This window comes from Malaclemys terrapin, chromosome 22 (assembly GCF_027887155.1).
Source record: "Malaclemys terrapin pileata isolate rMalTer1 chromosome 22, rMalTer1.hap1, whole genome shotgun sequence".
Classification (NCBI taxonomy): Eukaryota; Metazoa; Chordata; order Testudines; family Emydidae; genus Malaclemys; species Malaclemys terrapin.
In genome coordinates, this window is record NC_071526.1 from 7,557,870 (window position 1) to 7,580,264 (window position 22,395).

At 47.6% G+C, this 22,395-nt stretch overlaps 2 protein-coding genes across 3 annotated transcripts in view; one reads left to right on the forward strand and one right to left on the reverse strand.

Moving 5' to 3' along the window:
* The window catches only part of MECR (mitochondrial trans-2-enoyl-CoA reductase), a 31,072-nt gene extending 23,584 nt beyond the window's left edge, over positions 1–7,488 (forward strand). Inside the window, exons 6-10 of one of the 2 annotated variants that reach the window (XM_054011970.1) lie at positions 1,205–1,307; positions 2,484–2,557; positions 3,952–4,012; positions 5,096–5,168; positions 6,510–7,488. In XM_054011970.1, coding sequence (XP_053867945.1) covers positions 1,205–1,307; positions 2,484–2,557; positions 3,952–4,012; positions 5,096–5,168; positions 6,510–6,673 — 475 coding nt within the window. In that variant the 3' untranslated portion in view covers positions 6,674–7,488. The other variant, XM_054011972.1, reaches the window with a different exon arrangement.
* Positions 7,489–10,073: 2,585 nt separating this feature from the next.
* Positions 10,074–21,993, reverse strand: LOC128827827 (transmembrane protein 244-like). Its single transcript, XM_054011973.1, has 6 exons — positions 21,927–21,993; positions 19,777–19,862; positions 17,768–17,841; positions 17,216–17,341; positions 10,827–10,871; positions 10,074–10,539 (listed from the first exon to the last, which is right to left on the reverse strand). The coding sequence occupies exons 1-6, from the start codon at positions 21,960–21,962 to the stop codon at positions 10,439–10,441; spliced, it is 468 nt and encodes a 155-aa protein (XP_053867948.1). The 5' UTR covers positions 21,963–21,993; the 3' UTR covers positions 10,074–10,438.
* Between the last annotated feature and the right edge of the window lie 402 nt (positions 21,994–22,395).

The following is a 22,395-nucleotide window of genomic DNA, read 5'->3' on the forward strand; positions in this document are numbered from 1 at the left end:
AGAGGGACCTGGTGGCTCCTCAGAGAAGCTAGTTCTGCCTACTCCCACTTTGTGGCCTGCTCAGGAGGCTTGTCCTTCCTCACAGTGCTGCTGGTCCCATCCCTTTCTCTTGCCTGGAAGTAGGAAAGTGGGGTGTGGTTTGGTTTGGTGGAACAGCATCAGCTGGTGGTGGTAAAACAGGCACTGAGCTGGGAAGCAGCGACCTACTCTGTGATTGGTAATTGGCTCTTACTCTGAGCAGACAAGAAGCCCTGTTTGGAGCTTGTGGGTGAGTGTTCAGGGGCCAGCAGATCTTATGCAGGAACAGCTGGAGCCGGCATCCGAGTTCAGGGTAGGAAGCTTTGCAGAAGAAAGCGTTTAGGAGAGGACAGGTCCCTGTGTGTGGGAAGCAGAAGAGGCAGCATGAAAGAAGGTGCAGACCGGAGCGGGAGGAGGAGACACCAGGAGCAGTTCTCAGGAAGGCTGCTGGAGGGTAGACAGTGAAGGCTGGGATGAGGGCAGAGAGGGAGGTTGGATGGCACCATGTAGAGCAGGGGTCGGCAGCCTTTCAGAAGCAGTGTGCCGAGTCTTCATTTATCCACTCTAATTTAAGGTTTTGCGTGGCAGTAATACATTTTAACCTTTTTAGAAGGTCTCTTTCTATAAGTCTACAAAATATAGCTGAACTATTGTTGTATGTAAAGTAAATAAGGCTTTTAAAATGTGTAAGAAGCTTCATTTAAAATTAAATTAAAATGCAGAGCCCCCCGCCCCCCAGACCAGTGGCCCCAGCAGTGTGAATGCCACTGAAAATCATCTCGTGTGCCGCCTTCGGCACGCGTGCCATAGGTTGCCTACCCCTGATGTAGAGCCTTGAAGATGAGGCTGAGGGGCTCATAGCTGATGCAGAAAGTGAGGAAGCCAGTGGAGGAAACTAGGGTACAGAGGCAGGAGTGACGTGGTCAGTTAATAACCGGACAAGGGAAGGAGGAGATAAATCCCCCCCCAAAGAGACTTGCTTTTGGAAGGGAACATCTTCCCCAAAGTTTGGGCTGAGCCCAGTTTGCTCATCCTGGGTCACAAGTTACAGATTAGAGCTCATAGAAACTGACTGACATGGCCAAAGGGCCCTGCAGAGGTCTGTCCATCTTGGCTTGGGAAACATGACAGTTATTTCTGCAAATCTCTTTTTGTTGTTGTTGTTGTTGTTGTCCTTCCTCCCCAGACCCAATCTCCAAGAGGTGGTAGACAGACTGACATCCCTTGGTGCAGACCATGTCATCACAGAAGAGATGCTGAGAAAGCCAGAGATGAAAGACTTATTTAAGGTACTGTAATGCTGAGCTCTCCAGAAAGAGGAAGCTAATTCCCAGGATCCTAAGACAATACTGGAACCTCTGAATAGCCATATTGGATCAGACCGTGGTCTGTCTAATGTAGTGGCAAAAACTAGATGCTGCAGGAAAAGGTGCAAGAATCCTATTATGGATGACAATGGAGTAAACTTCCCGAGAGGAAGCTCTTTCCTAACCCCTGGGCAGATGAGCAGTTGTTTTAGGTCCAGATTTTCAAAGGTATTTGGGCACCTAACTTCCATTGAAATCAATGAAAGCTAAGAGCATAAATATCTTGAGGATCAGGGCCTTATTCCATAAATCAGGAGTCTATATCCCTTACTTTATCTTCTCATGTAACTGGGTGTTCTCATTAATCCATATAAATGTCAATTAAACCTGCTAGGCGCTTGGCCTCAGTAATATCCTATGGCGGTGAGTTCCATAGGTGTAAAATAATAAACGGTTTCCTTTTATCATTTTTAAAGTTGCTTTTTAGTTTGATTGCATCTCCCCTTGCTCTTCTATTCTGAGGATAAATTGGAGTGTCTGACCACATCTACACCTTTCGCTGTTTTATATCCTCTCTTGTCTCTCTCATTTATTTCCTCTCTACTTCAAATTACTTTCATTGTCCATGTTTGGGCCCCTTCTGTTTCGACTGTAACTGGGAATCGAGATGACCAGGGTGGAAATGCAGTATTGATGATAATAGTGCCATAGGGGACATCCCACATTGGCAGAGAGATGGACTAGCTGAAACTATGTAGATGGCTGATCTCTAGAATCCTTGCTCTGATATACGTCACCATTTAACATGCAGACAGAAGAGTTAGTAGGGGTTGGCCTTCATTCTCCCAGGGAATTGTTTCCCTTGGACTCCTCTCTCTGATTCTGGAGGCTGCCCCAGCAGTGTTGGGCAGGTTTTCATTTCTACTGTGCTGCCCAGATGGTAAATCTGGCTTTGGGTACATTTCTGGGCCTGCCTTTGGTTTGACCAAACTTTGGGGCTAAAACACGTGAACCTGCCTCCCTCAGCAGACAGAGTCCTGACCCCAAGAGAAGGTAACCTTGGAATTCAAAACATGGCTACTCAGTGTTTCTTGCTGGACAGAAATCTGGCTTGGTTGTCAAGAGCTGAATCTTCTTTTTTTGTCTTCACTCTTCCAGAAAGTCCCAAAGCCCCGGTTAGCTTTGAATTGCGTTGGAGGGAAAAGTACTACTGAGATGCTGCGCCACATACAGTAAGTTCAGCTGTTTTCCTCCTTTGACTTGTGTTTAGCACTTGGAGAAATACATGTTCCAAGAACTAGTTTGTCCAGATTGGGGACAGCGGTCGGGACCAGTTGAATAAATGGATATAAACTGGCCATCAACAAGTTTAGGCTCAATATTAGGTGAAGGTTTCTAACCATCAGAGGAGTGAAGTTCTGGAACAGCCTTCTAAGGGGTGCAGTGGGGGCAAAAACCTAACTGGCTTCAAGACTGAGCTTGCTAAGTTTATGGAGGGGATAAATATGATGGGACTGCCTACAATGGCATGTGGTCCATAGGCGACTACCAGTAGCAAAAAACCCCAGCGGCCGGAGACGGGACACTAGATGGGGAGGGCTTAGAGTTACTACAGAGAATTCTTTCCCAGGTGTCTGCCTGGTGCGTCTTGCCCACATGCTCAGGGTCTAACTGACCACCATATTTGGGGTTGGAAAGGAATTGTCCCCCGGGTCAGATTGGCCAAGACCCTGGGGGGTTTTCGCCTTCCTCTGCAGCATGGGGCACAGGGTCACTTGCACATTTCAAGCAGTGTAAATGGTGGGTTCTCTGTAACATGAAGTCTTTAAACCAAGATTTGAGGACTTCAGTAACTCAGACAGAGGTCAGAGGTCTATTTCAGGAGTGAGTGGGTGAGGTTTTGTGGCCTGCATTGTGCAGGAGGCCAAACTACATTATCACAGTGGTCCCTTCTGATCTTACAGTCTATGAATAGAATTATCTTACACAGGTCACTTGTTAAAAACGCAGAGGGGGTTCTTGGAAGATACAGTAACTGAGATCTAAAACCTTACAGCAACTCTAGGGAGGTTTCCTCTCCAATGACACACAGTAACAGACCTTTAAAGACTAGTAAGAGTGGAAGGTCACATCCAGCTATGAGGTCAGAATCCCTATAGCAGTGGTTCTCAAACTTTTGTACTGGTGATCCCTTTCACACAGCAAGCCTCTGAGTGTGACCCCCCCCTTATAAATTAAAAACACTTTTTATCTATTTAACATCATTATAAATGCTGGAGGCAAAGTGGGGTTTGGGGTGGAGGCTGACAGCTCACGACCCCCTCTGGAATAACCTCGTGACCCCCAGTTTGAGAACCCTGCCCTATAGTATCTTGCTCATTGTCTTGGTCGGCTGTTGCAGTGGGAGGGGTCCATTAACTCTAGGTGAGCATTTCAGCTAATGGTTTGGAAGCTAGAAAGCAAGTTGAGTAAGTAACAAAGTAGCTGTTCAACAAAGTAATTGAAAGAGCCGCTTGTGTGAGGGCGTCTGTATCTGCGGGGTTCGGAAGGAGGAGGAGAGCAGGTCTGGTTGAAGACCCTTATTAGGGGAGATCATTAATTGTCTGACACCTGACTCTCCATACAGACAGAAAGGGACCATGGTTACATATGGCGGGATGGCAAAGCAGCCTTTGACTGTCCCTGTGGTAAGTAACAGATGCTTGTGACATGTTCTCTGTATTCATCTCACATAGCCCTTACTCCACAGCACTGAAACTTTCCATCCATAACATCCACTGCGAGCAACTGGCTGCCCCACGGGATTGGCTTCACCCCATCTATATATTGTCCCCTAACTCCCTATAGCTCCTCAGTTCCCACGCAGCGGCATCGCTACCATTAGGAGTGACTGGATGAAGTGTGCGCTTGACTTCCAACACTACCTCCTTGTGCCATTTGAGCACCGGAACCAATGCCCCATGGTCTCTAACTGGTTGAGAATGTGACAGGAATGAGCTAGTTCTTGCCTGTTTCTGGTTTACAGGGTTTGGGTGGGTGTCTGCAATACTCATGGCAGTGTTTATGAAGTGACTGACCGCAGTGTGTCACTGACCCAGCTATTTAGCATCTGCCAGGTGAATCCTCATTGCTGACGTTGTCTTCACTCTAAGGTGCACCCGTGGGGCAGATCTTCCCGGTGTCGATCCTTGCTCTGACCTGGAGTTAGTAGCTAAGGCGTCTCTTGCTAGGACAGAACAATCTTTACCGTTCTTAACCTTAGTCCTGTAGACTCTCAGAGCTCTACTGGTCATGGGGACTCGTTGCTAACACAAAACGCTTTATGAACGTGAATTTTTAAATTTAGAGCCAGTTTGACAGCCAGAGAGCCTGAAATCCTCTTTTGCCACAAAACAGGCACTGTATGGGCAATGCATTGTTTGCAGTTATCACAACTCTGGGAAGAATGTGATCATTTCGGAGGGAACCAACCCTTGGTTTTTAATCTCCTATTTACTAGCCAGTGTATTGTGAAGAGGACTAACATTCTGCTGGTGTGTAAAAGAAAAAAATCTGCGTTGTCTGAGTGAATTTGCCCCGAATTAAGGCTCTTTTAAGTCATTGGCAGGGAGGCAGAATTGCAGATCTTCATAGCAGCAGGAAAGTGTGTTAGCAGCTGTATAAGGACAATCTTTTCCCATGGCCCGTGTGCAGCAGAAATATGCTAACTGAAGAATGCCCAATGTAAACAGTTTCCCCAAGAATCATGATGTCTCACCTTGTTTCTGCAGAGTGCATTCATCTTTAAGGATGTGAAGCTGCGTGGGTTTTGGATGACCCAGTGGAAGAAAGACCAAACCCAGAGTAAGTTGAAGGTCATTTCAGTGGGGATGTAGCCCATAGGAAATCTATGAAAGTATTAATGTGTTCTCTTAAGGTCCCACCTTCCCCCGAGGAAAGTAAGCATTGTCCTTGCTTCTGTTGGTGCGTAGGCTGAGGCACAGAGGTGGAGTGATTGGTTCAACGCCACAGAAGAAGTCATTGTCAGAACAAGAATTAGCACTCGAGTACTTGGCTTCCTGTCCAACCTGGACAACAAGATAATGCATCTCTCATCCCAGTTCTTAGGGAGGCCCTAGAAACACAGAGCACAGAACACATCCTGCAGAATCTCCAGTTTTTAGTTTGGCATAAGCCCTCCTGGGGAAATACTGGCAAAGCAGCCCTCAAACTCAGCGTCTGAAGAGCAGATAAATCTTCTGCGAGCTGGGTTTCTAGACATCAAAAAGCACAAGTGGGTGAAGGCTGGTGACAAGTTTTGACCCGGAGAGTTTCCTTCGTTAATCCAGAGAAACACAAGCTGTATCATTCCCCTGCCGTGCCCCTGAGCTACAGCCCATGTGTAACCCACAGAATCTGTGATCAGCCCTCGGCCTCAGCACCTGTTAGTGCATTTGGCCAGGAAACCGCAACAAACTACAATGTTGAGTTTAAACAGTTGTGACTGGTCCAGGCCCATCTACTCAGCTCCACTCTGATGTTGCTCAGCACTTGCAATTTAAAATAAGTCAGGCATGATGCATTTAACGTGTTTCAGGCCCTTCCTGCTTTGAGGCTGTGTGGACTGGGCAGAAGCTACCTAGACACAGCCTTAAGCTCAAAGCAGCGTGTGCCAGATGGTTGCTGACGAAGCTGCAGTGCAAGTGGCAGGTAACATCTAGTGTAGTGAGCAGAGCAGGCCATCAAACAGGACGCTAGCTACCTACCTGTAGCATAACCCCGAAGGTCAGAAAGATCATAGGGGACTGTCTCCTCTCTCAACCGAACAAATCAATTGTCCAATTTGGCAACACTGCAGTCAGTGCAAGGGAGTCTTATGGGATCGTCTGTCTTGTACCAGCCACATAAACTGGGTGCATTTCCCTCCAAAATCAGTGAATGCTGCTGCATGTGTTGAACAGTGTGGAAGGAGTTGCTGAAGAAACTGAGATCATTTGCCCCTATCCCGAGCTGCTGTCCCAGGGAGCTCAGCACCTGAACTCCACTCCCTTGTGTTGTGTTGCTAGGTGGTCAGGGCAGCCAAGACCAGCTCATTTTTTTTGTTTGTTTTGTCAGTTGTCTCATTTCTTCTGGGTGGCGTTGTGGGTCTTGTTCACCTCAGCTCTGGAAGGGGCAGGATTATTCTCTTTTGTCTTTTCCATGCAGACAAGGATAGATTGACTGGGATGATTCTGACCCTGTGTGATCTTATTCATAAGGGGCAGCTCACTGCTCCAGCCTGCACACAGGTCCCACTGAAGGACTACCAAATTGCCCTGGAGGCCTCCATGAAGCCGTTCATCTCATCTAAACAGGTACTCACCATGTGATCCTGCTCCCAGGGACAATCATACGCCCTTTGTTTCCAGAGGGAGCTGAATCACAGCCGGTTCTGGCACCATTGGAGACAATACAACTGGTTTCATGCACGTTTGCTTCAGTGTATCCTGTCTTCAGGAGAGAGTTGTTGAAGAGGAAGAATCCCTGAAATTTGTCAACTTTGCCCACTTGAAACAATAACAATCACATCTGAGGCTAATGTGTGTAACGGACGTGACTCAGAAGCATACAGTAGATCTCTGCTTTTGGAGATGGAGCCTATTTTTTTCACGTTGGCTAAAATTAATTGCTTTGCAATAGAAAGTTAAGGGTGGCTAAGGTGCAGTCCGTGGAATCCTAAAAATTAGGGTAGAGGCAAAGCCGATCGCCTTCCAGCTGATTGCTGGTGAAATCAGTCAGTCAAGGAGGACACAAATAGAAATACTCTGCTCTGGCTGTGTGTAGTCACCCAAATCGGAGGGCACTGGGACTCCCAACAAGATGCTAATGCGACCCTTACTGTAAAGTTTGCCTGCCCCAGAGTGAGCTTTAAGTGAGGAAGCCTCTATTTTTCTGTCTCTATGGCTTCTTCCCACGAAGGACTCCTCTAGATGTGGAATATTGTCCTAGATTGTATCCTAACCCCAATATTGTCATGTACAATCCTGAGGGAAACTTACATCTGTAGTTTAATATCGAGGCAGTTGCGGCTGAAATAAAGGCTCTTCACATTGTGTTGCAAACCTGTCGTCCAAGAGCAAGAATTGTGAAATGGACCACTGAAATGTCAATGACTGTTCAGAATAAATGCTAGAATTTTGAGAGACCGTGTTCTCCCTGGGGTGTTTTTCCATCAGCTGAGTTTGTGCTGGGTAATAAGATCTAATTCCTCTGCTGCGCCTCAGTCAGACAGTAGTACAAACTATCACAAGTATTTTACTTTGTACTGTTTCAAAATGTCATGCCGTTGCCTCCAAATGTTCGTATTCCAGTTCTTTTGCAGGGTTGCATTACAGCTTGTTCACACAGGCCGCAACAAAAGTCCAGGAGGGCTGATCAACAGACAGGCATTGATAAGTCACTGCCTTTGGTTACCTCTGGGCTAATGTGTGCGAAGCTCGCTTTAAAAATATGACATGGGGTTCTGCCTTCCCACAAGTGAACTTGATTTTTTCTTCCCCTCGGTGAGATCTCAGATAATGAACTGTAAGGCCGGGGACAAATAGCAAACCTCCTGTCACATTGTTACATGCTCCCCTCTTATGTGCCTAGTGTTTCTCATTAGGCAGGCTGGTTCCTGACGAGCTGTGGCAGGGAGAAGGAGATGCCAGTGACTCCCATCTGTGTGCTGCTATCCTGGCAAGCTGCAGAAGGGAAGTTCTCATTGCTCAGGATCTGATACTTTGACACCACGTCATCCACTGCTGGGATTAGCAAAACTACAGCCTGCACTCCCATCTCATACCAGTCTCTCTTAGAAACTAGACCGACTAGTGTTCTGATCCAGTATGGCAGTTATGTTATAAACATAATGTCAAGAGGGGGATCTCGAGTAGAGAGGTTATATTACTTCTGTATTTGGCACTGGGGCGATCGCTGCCGGAATCCCGTGTCCAGTTCTAGTGTCCGCAATTCATGAAGGATGTTGCTAAATGGAGAGTGTTCAGAGAAGAGCCATGGGAATGGTTAAAGGATTGAGCTCCTTGTGTTACCCAATGTGCTTCGCTCAACACAGAGCAGATTAAGGGTGACTTGGATCAGTTTGGTAGTACCTGCTTGGGGAACAAATATTTGATGACAGAGGGCTCTTCAGTCTAGCTAGTGACGGAGTAACGAGATCCAATAGCTGGAAGCTGAAGCTAAACAAATTCAGACCAGCAATAAGGTACAAACTTTGAAGTGAGGGTAATTAACCATTGGTGGATTCTCCATTTCTGACCATTTTGAAATCAAGATTGGATGTTTTTCTAAGGGTATGTCTACACTACGAAATTAGGTCCATTTTATAGAAGTTGATTTTTAGAAATTGATTTTATACAGTCGATTGCATATGTCCCCACTAAGCGCATTAAATCGGCGGAGTGCGTCCTCACTACCGTGGCTAGCATCGACTTACAGAGTGGTGCACTATGGGTAGCTAATCCCACAGTTCCCACAGTCTCCACTGCCCATTGGAATTCTGGGTTGCCTGTTGGGGCAAAAGCATTGTCGCGGGTGGTTTTGGGTACAAGTCATCAGTCGCCCCTCCCTCCGTGAAAGCAACAGCAGACAATCATTTGCTCCCCCAACAGACGCTTCATCGTGTCCGTTTGCTCCCCCATTAGCCTCAGCATCGCGTCCTGCCTCCGCTCTTCGCGCTCACTTAATTCTTTCCTGGCCTCTGCCACTGAATGTCTCCATGCATTAAGCTATGCCCTATCAGTGCAGGAGGACTGCATGAGCTCGGAAATCATGGCATCACAAGTGCTTTCTTTCACCTTCTAATCTGTGATAACCTCAAGGACGGAGATGATAGGGGGAGCGTAGAATGTTTCTACGATTCTGGGGGGACTGCATGGTCACCTGTGCTGCTGAGTTTGCCACGCTGACCAAACAGGAAATGAAATTCAAAAGTTCACGGGGCTTCTTCTGTGTACCTGGCTAGTGCATCAGAGTTCAAAGTGATGTCCAGAGCAGTCACAATGGAGCACTCTGGGATAGCTCCCGGAGGCCAATACTGTCAATTTGCATCTGCACTACCCCAAATTCGACCCAGCAAGGTCGATTTTAGTGCTACTCCCCTCGTCGGGGAGGAGTACAGAAGTTGATTTTTAAGAGCCCTTTAGGTCGAAGGAACGGGGTTGGATGTGTAGATGCAATCATTTTTAAATCGACCTAACCCTGTAGTGTAGACCAGGGCTAAAAGATCTGCTCTCATTCAAACAGGAATCAACTCAGGGAAATTGTTGCCTGTGTTGTAAAGATCAGACTAGATGACCACCATGGTCCCTTCTGGCATTAAAATCCATGAGCATCACTATCGCCCTATGCATTGCAAATATCAAATCTACCTCATAACAGTAGCTCCTTTTTAAAACTAAAAAACCCCGCAAGGCTAGTCTCTATTGCCGGGAAGGACAAGAGCTGTATTTACATCTTATCTGTGCACTTCATGGTGGGAAGCACCCTCTTCTCCCATGGTAGGAGTAATAGACGCGCGTAGTTAGAGCACCAGGTGCTCATTTGGAATGATCTTTAGGGGAGACAGACACAGCAGGCTTAGCCCCCTAGACCATCACTAAAACACAAGTGCCAGTTTATATGCTGTAGTGACACTCTTGAATCAAATGATCAGTGTGCTTATTAAATACGAGACAGAGGATTGGATTTGAACATGCACTTTAAACAGCGGAATAGGGAATTACAAAACTCCAAATGCCTAGAACTGCACAGCAGTCCATGGGGGAAACTTGACCAAACAGACTGTCAACACCTTTCAGCTTACCCACAGAGGAATAGTCCGTGTTTCTCTAGTACGAGCCTCTCTTTGACCTTCCTCTCTCAAATGAAAGGAGCTTAATGGCTTTTATTCATGCCAAACCGTGCTGTATCAATTTGAGGTGGCTAAATGGGATTTCGGTCTCTTCAGTGCTTGTGGTGCACAGTCGCATAGTTACTCCTCTGAAAGCATTGTACGTTTCTTCTTTCTAACCCGGCTACTTGAACTCACTGCAGCTCCTATAAATACTGCTCAGGTTTGGAGGTCGAGGAAGTAAAGTACCTTGATCCTGAATCTCTCAAGAATGGCAGTAGCTGTCCAAAGTGGGATCACTGGAGTCAGGGCAAGCAAAGTGGGTCACAAGTTGTCCACTGAAAATCATGATAAAGAGGCCACTGCCTGGAAGAAATAGGCAAAAGGGTATTTGAAATGCAGTGCCAGTATCTGATACTGCATCCTCCTCCAACACTAGCTAACTAAAAACCAAACTCTGAGGGTTAGAGGCCAGGAGGTGTGCTTCAGTAGTTTTAAAAATCACTTGTGGTTGGATCAAAGTGGTTGCTTCTAGACTAGTCAAACCATCTCAGCTTTGTTATAGTGGTAGGGATGGCACCTTTACCCGTGCCCCTTCCCAACTGGGAAGAGGAAATGAAGGGAGCCCACCTGGAAATGAACTGAATGCTTACCAAGTGCTAGCCACCAGTGCCACACCAAAGGGAATTGTTCCATCACTGTAAACGACAGATCAGACATGTCAGTGCTAACAGCCTCTTTGCAAGATTAAAACCATCAATAATTTGATAAAACAATGCTGGCTAGTGATTAGAGCTGGGGCCTAAAGCATCAGGCCTCCTGGGTTCTATTTCTGGTTCTACCACTGATTTCCTCTATGGGTGGTGTGGTGTTGGTTGGGGTTTGTGGTTTGTGGTTTTTTTGTTTTTCGCAAGGACACAAGTCACTTAAACGTCGTTGTGTTTTTACCCATCCCTAAATGGCTAATTGGATTTCTCAGGGTGGGCAGTGGGGACAGTTGCCAAAGATGTTGAGAGTCAGAGATAAGAAGGGGGCAGTATTCCTGCTGAAGGGTGTCATCATGTGTTTTAAGGGGCATGCTTAAGACAGCATTACCAGTCCCAAGCATTCAAACATCATGGCAGGCTCCTTCCCAAAAACGCAAAAGTCTTTAAAATACTCTGGGTTCTTTTTATGTGCTTTCTAGTTCAGAGCCTCTAGGGGTCACATTTTCAAGCTTCTCTTCACAGTCAGAGGGGCTAACATTTTGCATGTGCCTATGAAAGCTGAAGCTGTCTCAAACACCTGGCTCCAGGACATGGAGCATTAAGAAAAACACCACATCTTGTGAGACTTACACACACACACACACACACACACACACACACACACAAACCACAAGAGTTGGCACCGCTCTTAAGATTAAAATCAGATGTTAAAGACACTTAATTTGTAACGTCTTCAATGTAAAAATGAAAAAACCCCTGTTTGAGCGACTCTCACTCATCCTCAATCACCCATCACTCAATCATCAGTTGGGGATTGGTCCTGCTTTGAGCAGGGGGTTGGACTAGATGACCTCTTGAGGACCCTACCACCCCTGTGATTCTATGATCCTAACCAATGAAACTAGAGTGGACCAATCAGTTTCACTTCCTTGTGCTTTCAGAGTCTTGGTACTGTTGTGTTTGAGGTAATAATGGTTCAGGGTACTGTGCGTGGGTTTTTTTTTTAATTGGCTTCCTAAAAAATATTTAATAATTTCTGTTAATTAAATTTGAAACAATCTGTTCTGCACCTAAAATTGATGGCATGCTTCCCTTTCTGAGACATTTGGACTTTGATTCCTGCAAATAGAGAGATCTTTCTGTATGCTTTTAAGTTCATGAATAATGAGAGGTCTTGGGGTTAAAAGGCAGGGGTGAAATCTTGGTCCCATTGGAAGTATATGGGAGTTCTACCAGGACTTCACTCCAGGACCAGAAGGCAGCAGCAGATAACATCACCTAACTCTGATATAGCACTTTTTCATCAGTGGCTTTCAAAGCACTTTGCAGTCTTTTAATGCATAGATCTTCACAGCACCCTTGTGATGTACTCTTAGCCCCATTTTTCAGATGGGGAACATGCGCCCAGAGCCACAAAGGGACTTAGACGTTGCAATGCTGAGCGTCACAACGCTTAACTTTGAGGTGCCTGGAGAATCACAGGAACAAAGTGAGGGCCAAGTGCTGAGTTAGCTGCCCAGGTTTCTGGGGAGAGAGGCACTTTACAATGTGATCCACGCTAGGCAGGAAGCTGCCTACGCTAGCCAATGGGAGGTCATAACAAGCAGGTTGTGTCCTCAGCCTTGCCCCCTCAGGGATTTAGGCACCTAGCTTTGCTTGCACTCCACAGCCAGGAGCTCCTTGCCTCAGTCATTTCTTGTGGGAATGAGTTAGGCACCTGCAACACGCCACACAAAATGCAGGGAGGAAGAAGAGCCAGGGGTTAGAGCACTCAGCTGGGAGACTCCGGTTCAAGTCCCCTGATGGGGAGGAAGGATTTGAACAAGGGTCTCCATGCAGGAGAGTGCTCCAACTGCTGAACTATGGGATATTCTGATGGGAAGGGCTCCCTCCATCTCTACTATGGAAGCCGTTCCGTTTTTAGAAACAATTAGTCACTGGAGTAGACAGACCAGCCTGGGTCCTACCTCCCACATGGGTGTCCCAACCCCTAGACTATAGAATCATTCTTACTCCCTTGCTCTGGCCCAAGGACTCTTGAGGCATTTATCCAAAGCACACCACCATCAACAGGAAAGACTGAGGGAGTCTCACCTTGGAGTGTCCTATAGCTCAGTAGTTAAGCACGCTCCTGAGGTAGGAAACCTCTGTTTGAGTCCTGTGTCCCCATCAGACGGGGGAGGGAATTGAACCTGGGTCTCCCACATCCTGCGTGAGTGCCCTAACCACTGGGCTAAACGTGATAAGATGGGCAGTAGCACCTCCTCCAGCCAGATTTTGAATGGGACCTGATCCAGTAGGCAGCCTCTGAGTAGCACGTCTGCTGGATCAGGCCCCGTGGGTGAGATATAGATGCTCCGCTACCTCTCTTCTACCAGTTTGTGAATTGCTCTGGGGCTTAGCCCTGAGATTAGTGTCCTGATGCCTAGAGAGAGGCAGCAATGTGCATACTCAAAGGCAGAAACGTAGGCACAGAGGGAACTTTTACCCTGAACATTTAAACACCAGCCAAGCAGCGGGGTTTGTGGATTGCAGTGGTGTCTAAACCTGGGATTTAAGCATCTTTGTGGATCTGGGCCACAGAGATTAAATGAGTTGCCCAAGGCCACACAGGAAGTCTGGGTAGAGTAGGGAACTGATCTGCGGTTTTATAAGTCCTAGGCTCAGACCCTAACCCTGTTCTACACCTGCCGCAGACTTTTTGTGGGACGTGTCACTTCCCCTTGCTTTGACAGTTTTCCCAAATGTTTATAAAAAAAGGAAGTGCTGTTAGCGCCAGCTCCGAAGTTTGGAGATTTAACTCATGAATGGGTTTTGAGATCCCCAGGGAAGGTGCAAGAGAAAGGCATGTCCGTGCTTGATGCTCTCTTTTTAGTAAGATTGGTTACTTTGATTTTCTGACTGCTGGTTTTCTCAAAGGGGGAAAGCAACTTAAACTCCTCACTTGGATTCTGAATAGCAAGTTACATTAAATGTGTGTGTTAAGAGTGTTAAAGGCCGCGCAGAGATGGGTTGTGTCTAAAAATGCATGTATGGAAAAGCCCAGAGAAGGGCAGGGGAGATAAGCTAGACGTGTATCAGTGGGAAGGAGGAAGAGTAAAAGGAGATGTGACGGAGGGATTTGAAATAATGAATGGGACACAGAAGGGTAGTCAGGGTGCTTTCTATCCACTCTATTACTAAAGGGCACTCCCAAGGAAAAGGCAGTAAAACAAGGGATACATTAAATGCCTATCCAAATTTCAAATGGCTAAATGCTAGGATGCAATATGGCGCAAGCCAAAGCCTACTGCAGTCCATGGAAAGACTCCCATTGATGTCCATAGGCTTTGGATCAGGGCCTATACACAGGGTGCTGCTATTGGGGCAAGCAGCTTAGTGCAGTTCAAAAAGGATCGGCCTTTTCTATGGATGAGTCTAGCATCACAGTACCAGGAGCTGGGACAGGAATTACAGATGCTCATGAATGCAATGTTGTTGGAGCTGTGCTAGTTCCAGGATCTTAGCGAAATGAGATAAGATCATACCTTTTATTGGACCCACTTCTGTTGGTGAGAGAGACCAGCTTTTGAGCTGTGGGTATTACCTCCCCCACCTTGTTTCTCTCAGATCCTTGTGAAAGCAGATGTCCTCTAGAGTTTAGTATCGCACGCGTGTGCAGCTGAGTGCATGGGGTGAGAGGGGCTCGTTACCTTCCTCTGGAACATCCACTATTGGCTACAACAGGATGAATAGGCTATTGCTCTGTTCTGCTATAGCTGATCCTAGGTCATCCATCTCTTTGCTAGTCCATCCATCTGTTCATATATCTGTTCCTCATTCCTTCCCTCATGTGTTTCTTCACTCATCCGTCATCCATTAATTTGCCTTCCCTACTCTCTCTGTCCATCCATCTCAATCCTGGAGCACTAAAGTTCCTCTCCGACAGACAGGCAGCTGTGCGGTTGCAGCGGAAGCAGCTGCAGTCTCTCATGTCAAGGCTTGAACATATAAATCATGCCGTCTCAGAGATCAACGCAATGGACCTAATAGGCAGGTAGAATAAATGTGGATCAGAAGCTGCATGGCCTTCCCACACCTCCCCATGGATAAATGGGAGCTGTTTTTCACCTGGTAAAATGGCTTTGTTTGTGAGTAACCAATTAGTCTCTCTCTAAAAACAGAACCAGGAAGCTAATGGACGGGGGTGGCAGGCTCTCAGCCCCTTTGCTGAGGAATGATGGGGCCGTTTCCACTCCATTAGCAGCAGTGGGATGCAGATGGTGGCGTGTGCCTCGCTGAACTTGTGCTGCAAGACAAATGAAGCCCTCTTCCCCCGTGTTCATCATAGCCGCTACGGGTAGGAAGGAAGAGGCAGTTCCACACGGCGCAGGAGTTAATGGGACAGAACAAACACGCAGGCCAGGACAGGGGGGAGAGGAGGGAATGGAAGTGACAAACCCATTGGGAAGCCATTTCAATAGCACTGGTTTTTGTAATGTTCATATTTACTTTGAAGCTGTTTTCAATTTTTGGTCTCACTGGATCATTAGTCTTTTAAATATTATTATGTTCAGTTGTAGTGGGGCATAGCATGGGGAGGGAGAAAGGAACAGAAAGGGAGTTTGCATCGGTGCATTCTGATCTGCCCCCTGCCATGGACTCTTCAGAGCTCTGAGGTTCCATCCGCCAGTCCTATCCATGGACCCTATGGAGCCTCAAGGTTCCATTCCCCAACTGCCAGGGACCCTACAGAGCCCCAAGATTCCATTCCCCAACTGCCAGGGACTCTACGGAGCCCAAAGGTTCCCTCCCCCAACTGCCAGGGACTCTACGGAGCCCAAAGGTTCCATCCCCCAACTGCTATGGGGCCTTCGGAGCCCAAAGGTTCCATCCTGCAACTGCCATGGGGCCTTCGGAGTGACAAAGTTCCATTCCCCAACTGCCAGGGACCCTACAGAGCCCCAAGATTCCATCCCCCAACTGCCATGGGGCCTTCGGAGCCCAAAGGTTCCATCCTCCAACTGCCAGGGATCCTTCAGAGCCCCAAGATTCCATCCCCTAACTGCCAGGGACTCTTCGGAGCCCGAAGGTTCCATCCCCCAACTGCCATGGGGCCTTCGGAGCCCGAAGGTTCCATCCCCCAACTGCCATGGGGCCTTCGGAGCCCGAAGGTTCCATCCCCCAACTGCCATGGGGCCTTCGGAGCCCCAAGGTTCCATCCTCCAACTGCCATGGACCTTTTGGAGCCCTGAAGTTCCATCTACCAGCCCCGCCAACTGCCACAGAACCTTCAGGGATCTCAGTATTCCATCTGACAGCCCCTTTTGCCGTGTCCAACCGCCACAGAGCCATCAAAGTCTCCACACTCCACCTGAAGCCCCAATATGACCTCCAGCTGCTATAGGCAGATTTCTGAACAGTGGCTGGCCCCAGTTTACTCTTACCAGAGAGCGGGTCAAGCCACAGACTTCAGATCTTGGTTTTGAATAAATAACAAAAAAAGGGAGGGTGGGGAAGCAAGAGCAGGGAAGAGGAGAAAGAAAAGGAATAAATCGGAGGTAGTAAGTTTAATACACAGCACTGGAAGGAAGGCAGCTTTTAAAAGAGCAAGAGAAAAGCGTGTGGGTGACTTGGCAATGGCACATGAGCATTTTGCAAAAGTCACGGTCCAATTAACTATCAAAGTTGCTGCATCACCAGGGCAAGTTTCAGGTCCATTTATAGGGAAACTCTGAAATTCCAGCTGGATTTATTCTTAAACCATGCTAGGGCATGGAGCTATTCGGAAACACGCACCTGCCACTGAACAGCAGCCATTGCTAGGATGGAAAACAGCAGCGGTGTAAAAACACACAGCACTATAATACTATAGCTAAGGACAAGAAGGAAAAAACCCCACTTCCAGCTGAAACTGTATTGGGAATTGAAGTATACAGTAGAATGCATTTAGCTAAATTAATTTGACTGGAACAACCCACCCCTTACAAGAAGTGCCCTGGGATGTTGTGGTCAGGACCTCTGTTTTATATCTCATGCAAAAGATGGCAGTTCTAGCAGCACTCTTTCCCCCCAGTATAGCACGGCACTGGTATGCTGGCTTGATACTGACTCAGAGGGAAGAGAGCTACCAATGGAATCATCAGCTTCACTTCTTCTAACACCTGGGTGTGCCTTGGAGGTCTCCCATCCAAGCACTGAGACAGCTTGAATCTGCTTAGCGTGGGAGGAAAACCGGTAAGAGCTTAGCCTGAGCTTGTATGGGTGCAAAATGAAAAGAGCTGTATTTTCTCCAGGTGACTCAACATATTTTCAAACATTATATCATGGATGGAGTCCACCTGGCTCAACCTCACCTGCAGACGTCAGTGCCACGTGGACGATTGTGACAGTGATGGCATAGTCCCAGACCCATCGCTTCAGCAGAGCAGCAAAGATAAGGCCACTGGTGAAGTAGGTCAGTTCCATGGACAGCAAATTCACTAGAGAAATGAGAAGGGAAAGTTCTGGAGTAAAGGCAGATGCGTCTCACAGCAGGGAGCCCTGGAGGTACAGAGTCCCTGCCCATGGGGTGCAAAGAAAAAACCTCAAAATTATCCTGGAGTTAATGTTCTGACACAGTTTATTGGAATACAGATTCTGCTGATTCCAATGGGAGGTACTACCAGGGGATGTACACAAAGTCCATTCCCATAAGGCAAAGAAATACAGTGCTGTCTCCTCGCAATAGCTAGGGACCACTTCACTGTTTTCCCAGTGGCTGTGCTCAGAGTCCATCGCTCCAACCTCACACATCCTGTTCTCTCCCAGTCAGATGTTAACACGCTTTTGGTCTTGAAAGATCCCTGTGGTTTTATCCATTCCAAAGCGGCCTCATTTTATCCATTCCAAAGCCCCACATCACTTACCCAGATATTTGGGATTTGAGTGAGATGGTTCTGTGTTAAATTCAAAGGGGATAAGTCCATCAAATGTGTCCAGCCTGGAAGGGGAAAAAAAGAGAGAGAGAAAAAGAGAGAAAAGATTTTAGGAAATTAAAAATGATCAAGGGCTGTTACACTGATCCCCACTAAAAAGTCAACATTTGCCAACGGTTACTGCACAGGGAGATCTGAGATACCGCATGTCATTGTTACAGGGCCAACTGCATCTCTGTCCCCTCTGTGGTCTCTCTGAGTGCTCTCCCTCAGATGGCAGGCCTTGTGCTTTTACCCCCTCCTGGAGTGGAATTCCATACAGTGATCCAATAGCCTTCTTAAACCAAAGCATTGTCTATTTTTCAGTAGGAACAAAGCATTTAGAGAAAAAGAAATTTAAAACAACAATCTACACATGTCTATCTAACCAAAGACTTATCATCCCGATGGTATCCTAGGCAGGCCTAAATTCTTCTCACGCCCCTTTGGGTGCCTGTCTCTCACTCTGGTTCCTCCAAACAACTCCTCTCTCTTGAAAGAGTGTTCCTTCTTCACCCTCCAAAAAGTCTTTTGTTCTTCTGCATTCCCAGGTCTTTTCCAGCCTTGCATTGTCTCAACTCTCAAGAGTTTGCTTAGAAGTAGGGTGACCAGATGTCCCGTTTTAAAAGGGACAGTCCCATTTTTGGGAACTTTTTCTTATATACAAGTTTCAGAGTAACAGCCGTGTTAGTCTGTATCCGCAAAAAGAAGAACAGGAGTACTTGTGGCACCTTAGAGACTAACAAATTTATTAGAGCATAAGCTTTCGTGGACTGCATCCGAAGAAGTGGGCTGTAGTCCACGAAAGCTTATGCTCTAATAAATTTGTTAGTCTCTAAGGTGCCACAAGTACTCCTGTTCTTCTTTTTTCTTATATAGGCGCCTATTACCCCCCCCCACCCCCTGTCCCATTTTTTCACAGTTGCTATCTGGTCACCCTACTTAGAAGTGGCTTATCTTCTGCCATTCTTTCCTTTCCTGCTTGTTTCCCCCTATTAAACTAAGCCAATGTATTCATGGAGTAAACATGCCAATAACCAGGTCAGCATACAGTGCCCATACCGTATTACAGAGCAACTCCACATCCGTCGTATCACAGCCCCCCCTATATTTAGAACAGGATATAAACATGGAGCCTGTATAGTATTGGCTGACAAGTGTTGATATTTAAATGGCACCCACTGTGCCATCTGCAAGCTGGTTTGCTAGCCTGTGGGGTAGCCTGTCCAGCTTCCTTTGGGCTGGGGTCTGCTTCACACAAACTGCCTCCTCCAGTTCGTGCTCGCTGGCCCCCTTTGTTGATACTCCCAGCAGAGAGGCCAATAATTTACGTTGGGATTTTCAAAAGAGACTCAGGAATTAAGAGCCCAGCTTCTATTGAAATTCAGTGGGAGCTGAAGTCCACATCTTCAAAGGGATTTAGGCTCCTAACTCCCATTGAAATCATTGGGAGTTAGGTGCCTAAATATCTTTGTGCATCTGGGCCTGCATGCTTGACTCCTTTACATTGCCTTGAAAATCCCAGCCCAACTGTGCTTTGAAGATGTAACTCTCCTGTCAACCCTTGAGGTGATAGGTGCCTTAGCTACCCAGAGATGGCCTTGCTGGACCAGGGTGAGGCACATTAATGAGAAGCTCAACTTGCCGCTGTCTGGATTGTCCTTGTTCTGTGGATAAAGAGAACACCAGGCTCCAGGGCTGTGCAGCCTGGTATGTTTCATCAACACTAAACTAAACTGAAAATAAAATAAGTGGTCAGCACTGGGACAAACCACTGAGCAAGAGCCACATGGCTCTGGCTGGGAAAAGAAAAGCAGGATGCCCACACCCTAACCATCACATTTTGGAAGAGTCCAATCAAGGGAAGGCAACACTGTGCTAACCGAATCAGATCCCCTTATTTCACTCAGATGACCACAGCGTAAGATCTGCTCTGCTCAGTTCCAAAAGAGCAGCCTCACCTGAAAACTCCAGAGCAGATGCTTCCAATCATGTAGTAGACGGTGTAGAAAGTGACCAGGCACAACAGCAGGTGAATGAGGATGGTCTGGAAATCAGAGCAGAAAAGCACAAGGGTCAGCACATGCGGCAGTGAGAGGGACGTTTATGCCCATCTCACCACAGAGAAAGAATCTTCAGCGGAGGAGAGTTTCCTGGGAATTCTGTGCCAGCTGCAAACAACTGGATCTGGGCCACCTATGAAATGAAAAGCTCTGTTACGTTCATCCAGCTGGTCGTCTCAATGACAGCTATTTGAATACATGCCTAGTGTTCCACGGGGGTTGTGCAAGTGTCACCAGGACTCTGGCTGGGTCATTTGCAGGGAATGACGCTGGGAGCTCTGCATCTAAAACCACAAGCCTCTGCTGTCTGAGCTAAAGTAACAGGTTTGTACATTTCAAGGCAGTAGCAGACTCACAAGCTCAAGGGAGACAAAAAGCCACCCTGTGATTCCACAAGCAATTACTCCGGGCAAGCATGATGCAGCTACAAATGGATTGTTAATAATCTTACGTTTCTGCAGCTCCTGGCAAGAATCCCCAAGGGTTTCACAAATTGGGTCCATCCTCTACCACTGGAATGCAGCCACCTCTGGGTTGGAGGGCGACAGCTAGACAGCACAACTTTGGTAAGGGCACCAGGACAAAAACCCTCCTCTTCCAATAATTGCCCTGGGATAGTTTGTGTCCACATGGGACAGACAGGACTTGGCTTTTAACATCTGCTTCAGGAAGACGATGCAGGACAAACATTCTGCCAATCCACTGAGGTGAATGGATGTTCCACTGAAAAGGTGCTCAGAAAAGGGCTCACAACAGCTGTATTGCGTGCTCTATAAGAGGCAACAGATCGGTGCAACCTGAAGGAATGGCTAGTTCCTCCTGTCTCTGCCCATACCATGGGGGATGGGGAGCGGGGCTGTAGAGTCTTTGCACCAGCTAGGACATCCCCCTGCACAGGGGTATTCTCAGAAGGTAGGTGTATTTCTCTGGCCCCCATGACCACAGCTACTGAGCGCCTCACAATTTTTAATGTGTTCCTCTCACAACCCCTTTGTGAGGCAGGGCTGGGCTGTTATCCCCACAATACTGATGGGAGACTGAGGCACAGAGAGGCTAAGTGACATATCCAAAGTCACACAGGAAATCTGTGTCAGAGCAGGGGACAGATCACAGGCTTCCTGAATGCCAGGCCATCCTCTCTCCATTCTAGCACCTGTCCCAATCTGTTCTTCACTTGACTTGACCCAATATTTTTGTGGGGATGGAAGTGGTGAAGAATGTATCCAACTGCTACTAAGACCGTCCCATCCCAGCAGCAGTGCAGAGGGTAATGGGACAAACGCAGGGCCCGAGAGCGCCCAGTGGAGGGCAGGGCCAAAGAGCCGAGATCAGGTTGCAAAGTGCACTGTTGGATAGTTCAGTATGAATGTTTATTGATCTTTGGTTAGCTCTTAAGAGGGCCCAAGCACCTGTGCCTCGACCAGTTATCGGAAGCACCCAGTCTGGGAAGGAGAAAGACAGGTCGGGGGCACGTCCGGTGTCTGGCTGGGAAACGCATCCAAGGGAGGCTGCTGATGCCTGGTTCCTGTAGCTGGGAATTTCACTTGCATAGTCGGTTTCTCTGCCCCTGCCCCCTAGCTCCCTTTGGATCTAGCGGGGTGAGGGAAGGGGTTATCCGGAACACCAGGGAGAGATGATTCCTGCTTCCATCCCGGAATTAGCTCCAGTGTGAACTATGCTGCTTGAAACAATTTCACCGGCTGCCTTTTATGTTAATGAAACTTTGTTTTCAACTCAACCTCTCCTGCTCCTGGCTGCTCTCCCATCTGCCCCAAGCAGCTCGCCAGCAAGGCTGGAAAAGCCCTGGGCTTCAGCACCTTTGGGAGGCCCAGCTTTTGTTTTCTGAAACAGCAAATTCTCCCCTTCCCCCTCACCCCCGCTCTCCCCCCGTCTTTTGCCTTTACTACTTACAGCAGAATCCGGGTCACATGATCCTGCAATCTGATCAGGCCCAGATGCCGCTGCTGACCCATAAACCCTGCAGCAGCCAGCACTGCTGGGCTTTGCCCTGCTCCCCAAAGCAGAACAGCAGTTCCTATGGGCTTTACCTTGATGCCTGGCACGCTGCCGCTTTGGAAGGCCATGCGTAGGGAAGGCCAGGCTCCAGGACGTGTAGCCTAGGGATATCTCTTGCTGAGATGCTCTAGGAGAGGTAACCTGGGCTTCCGTGGCAGGGGAGGAGAAACGAAGCTGCAACGCCTGCTAGAGGCAAAGATCAGACAGGCAGGGAGAGGAGCCAGTGAAGAGAAAGAAGCCAGCCACTGCTCAGGCCGTGTCCAGTCCTGGGATAATTACAGGACATCAGTTTCCAGGCTCTAACACCAGCACCCCAATTCACTGCTGATTCTATTTTTGAAGACACCAGAATCTCCTGGTCCAGGTGGAAAAGGACGGATTGGTACCTAATGTATTTCAGGCCCCTGCTTTACTCACTAGTGCAGTGGTTGCTGAGGATACAAAATTCTCGTGGTGATCCTGCCAGGTCTCTACGCATGACGCACCCATTGACTTCACTCT

Excerpts from the sequence above, each read along its gene's own strand:
- LOC128827827 (XM_054011973.1), bottom strand. The coding sequence starts at position 21,962 with ATGGCCTTCCAAAGCGGCAGCGTGCCAGGCATCAAG. Across the intron at positions 19,863-21,926 it reads GCAGCGTGCCAGGCATCAAG|ACCATCCTCATTCACCTGCT; the intron begins GTAAAGCCCATA and ends TCTGATTTCCAG. Across the intron at positions 17,842-19,776 it reads ATCTGCTCTGGAGTTTTCAG|GCTGGACACATTTGATGGAC; the intron begins GTGAGGCTGCTC and ends TTCCCCTTCCAG.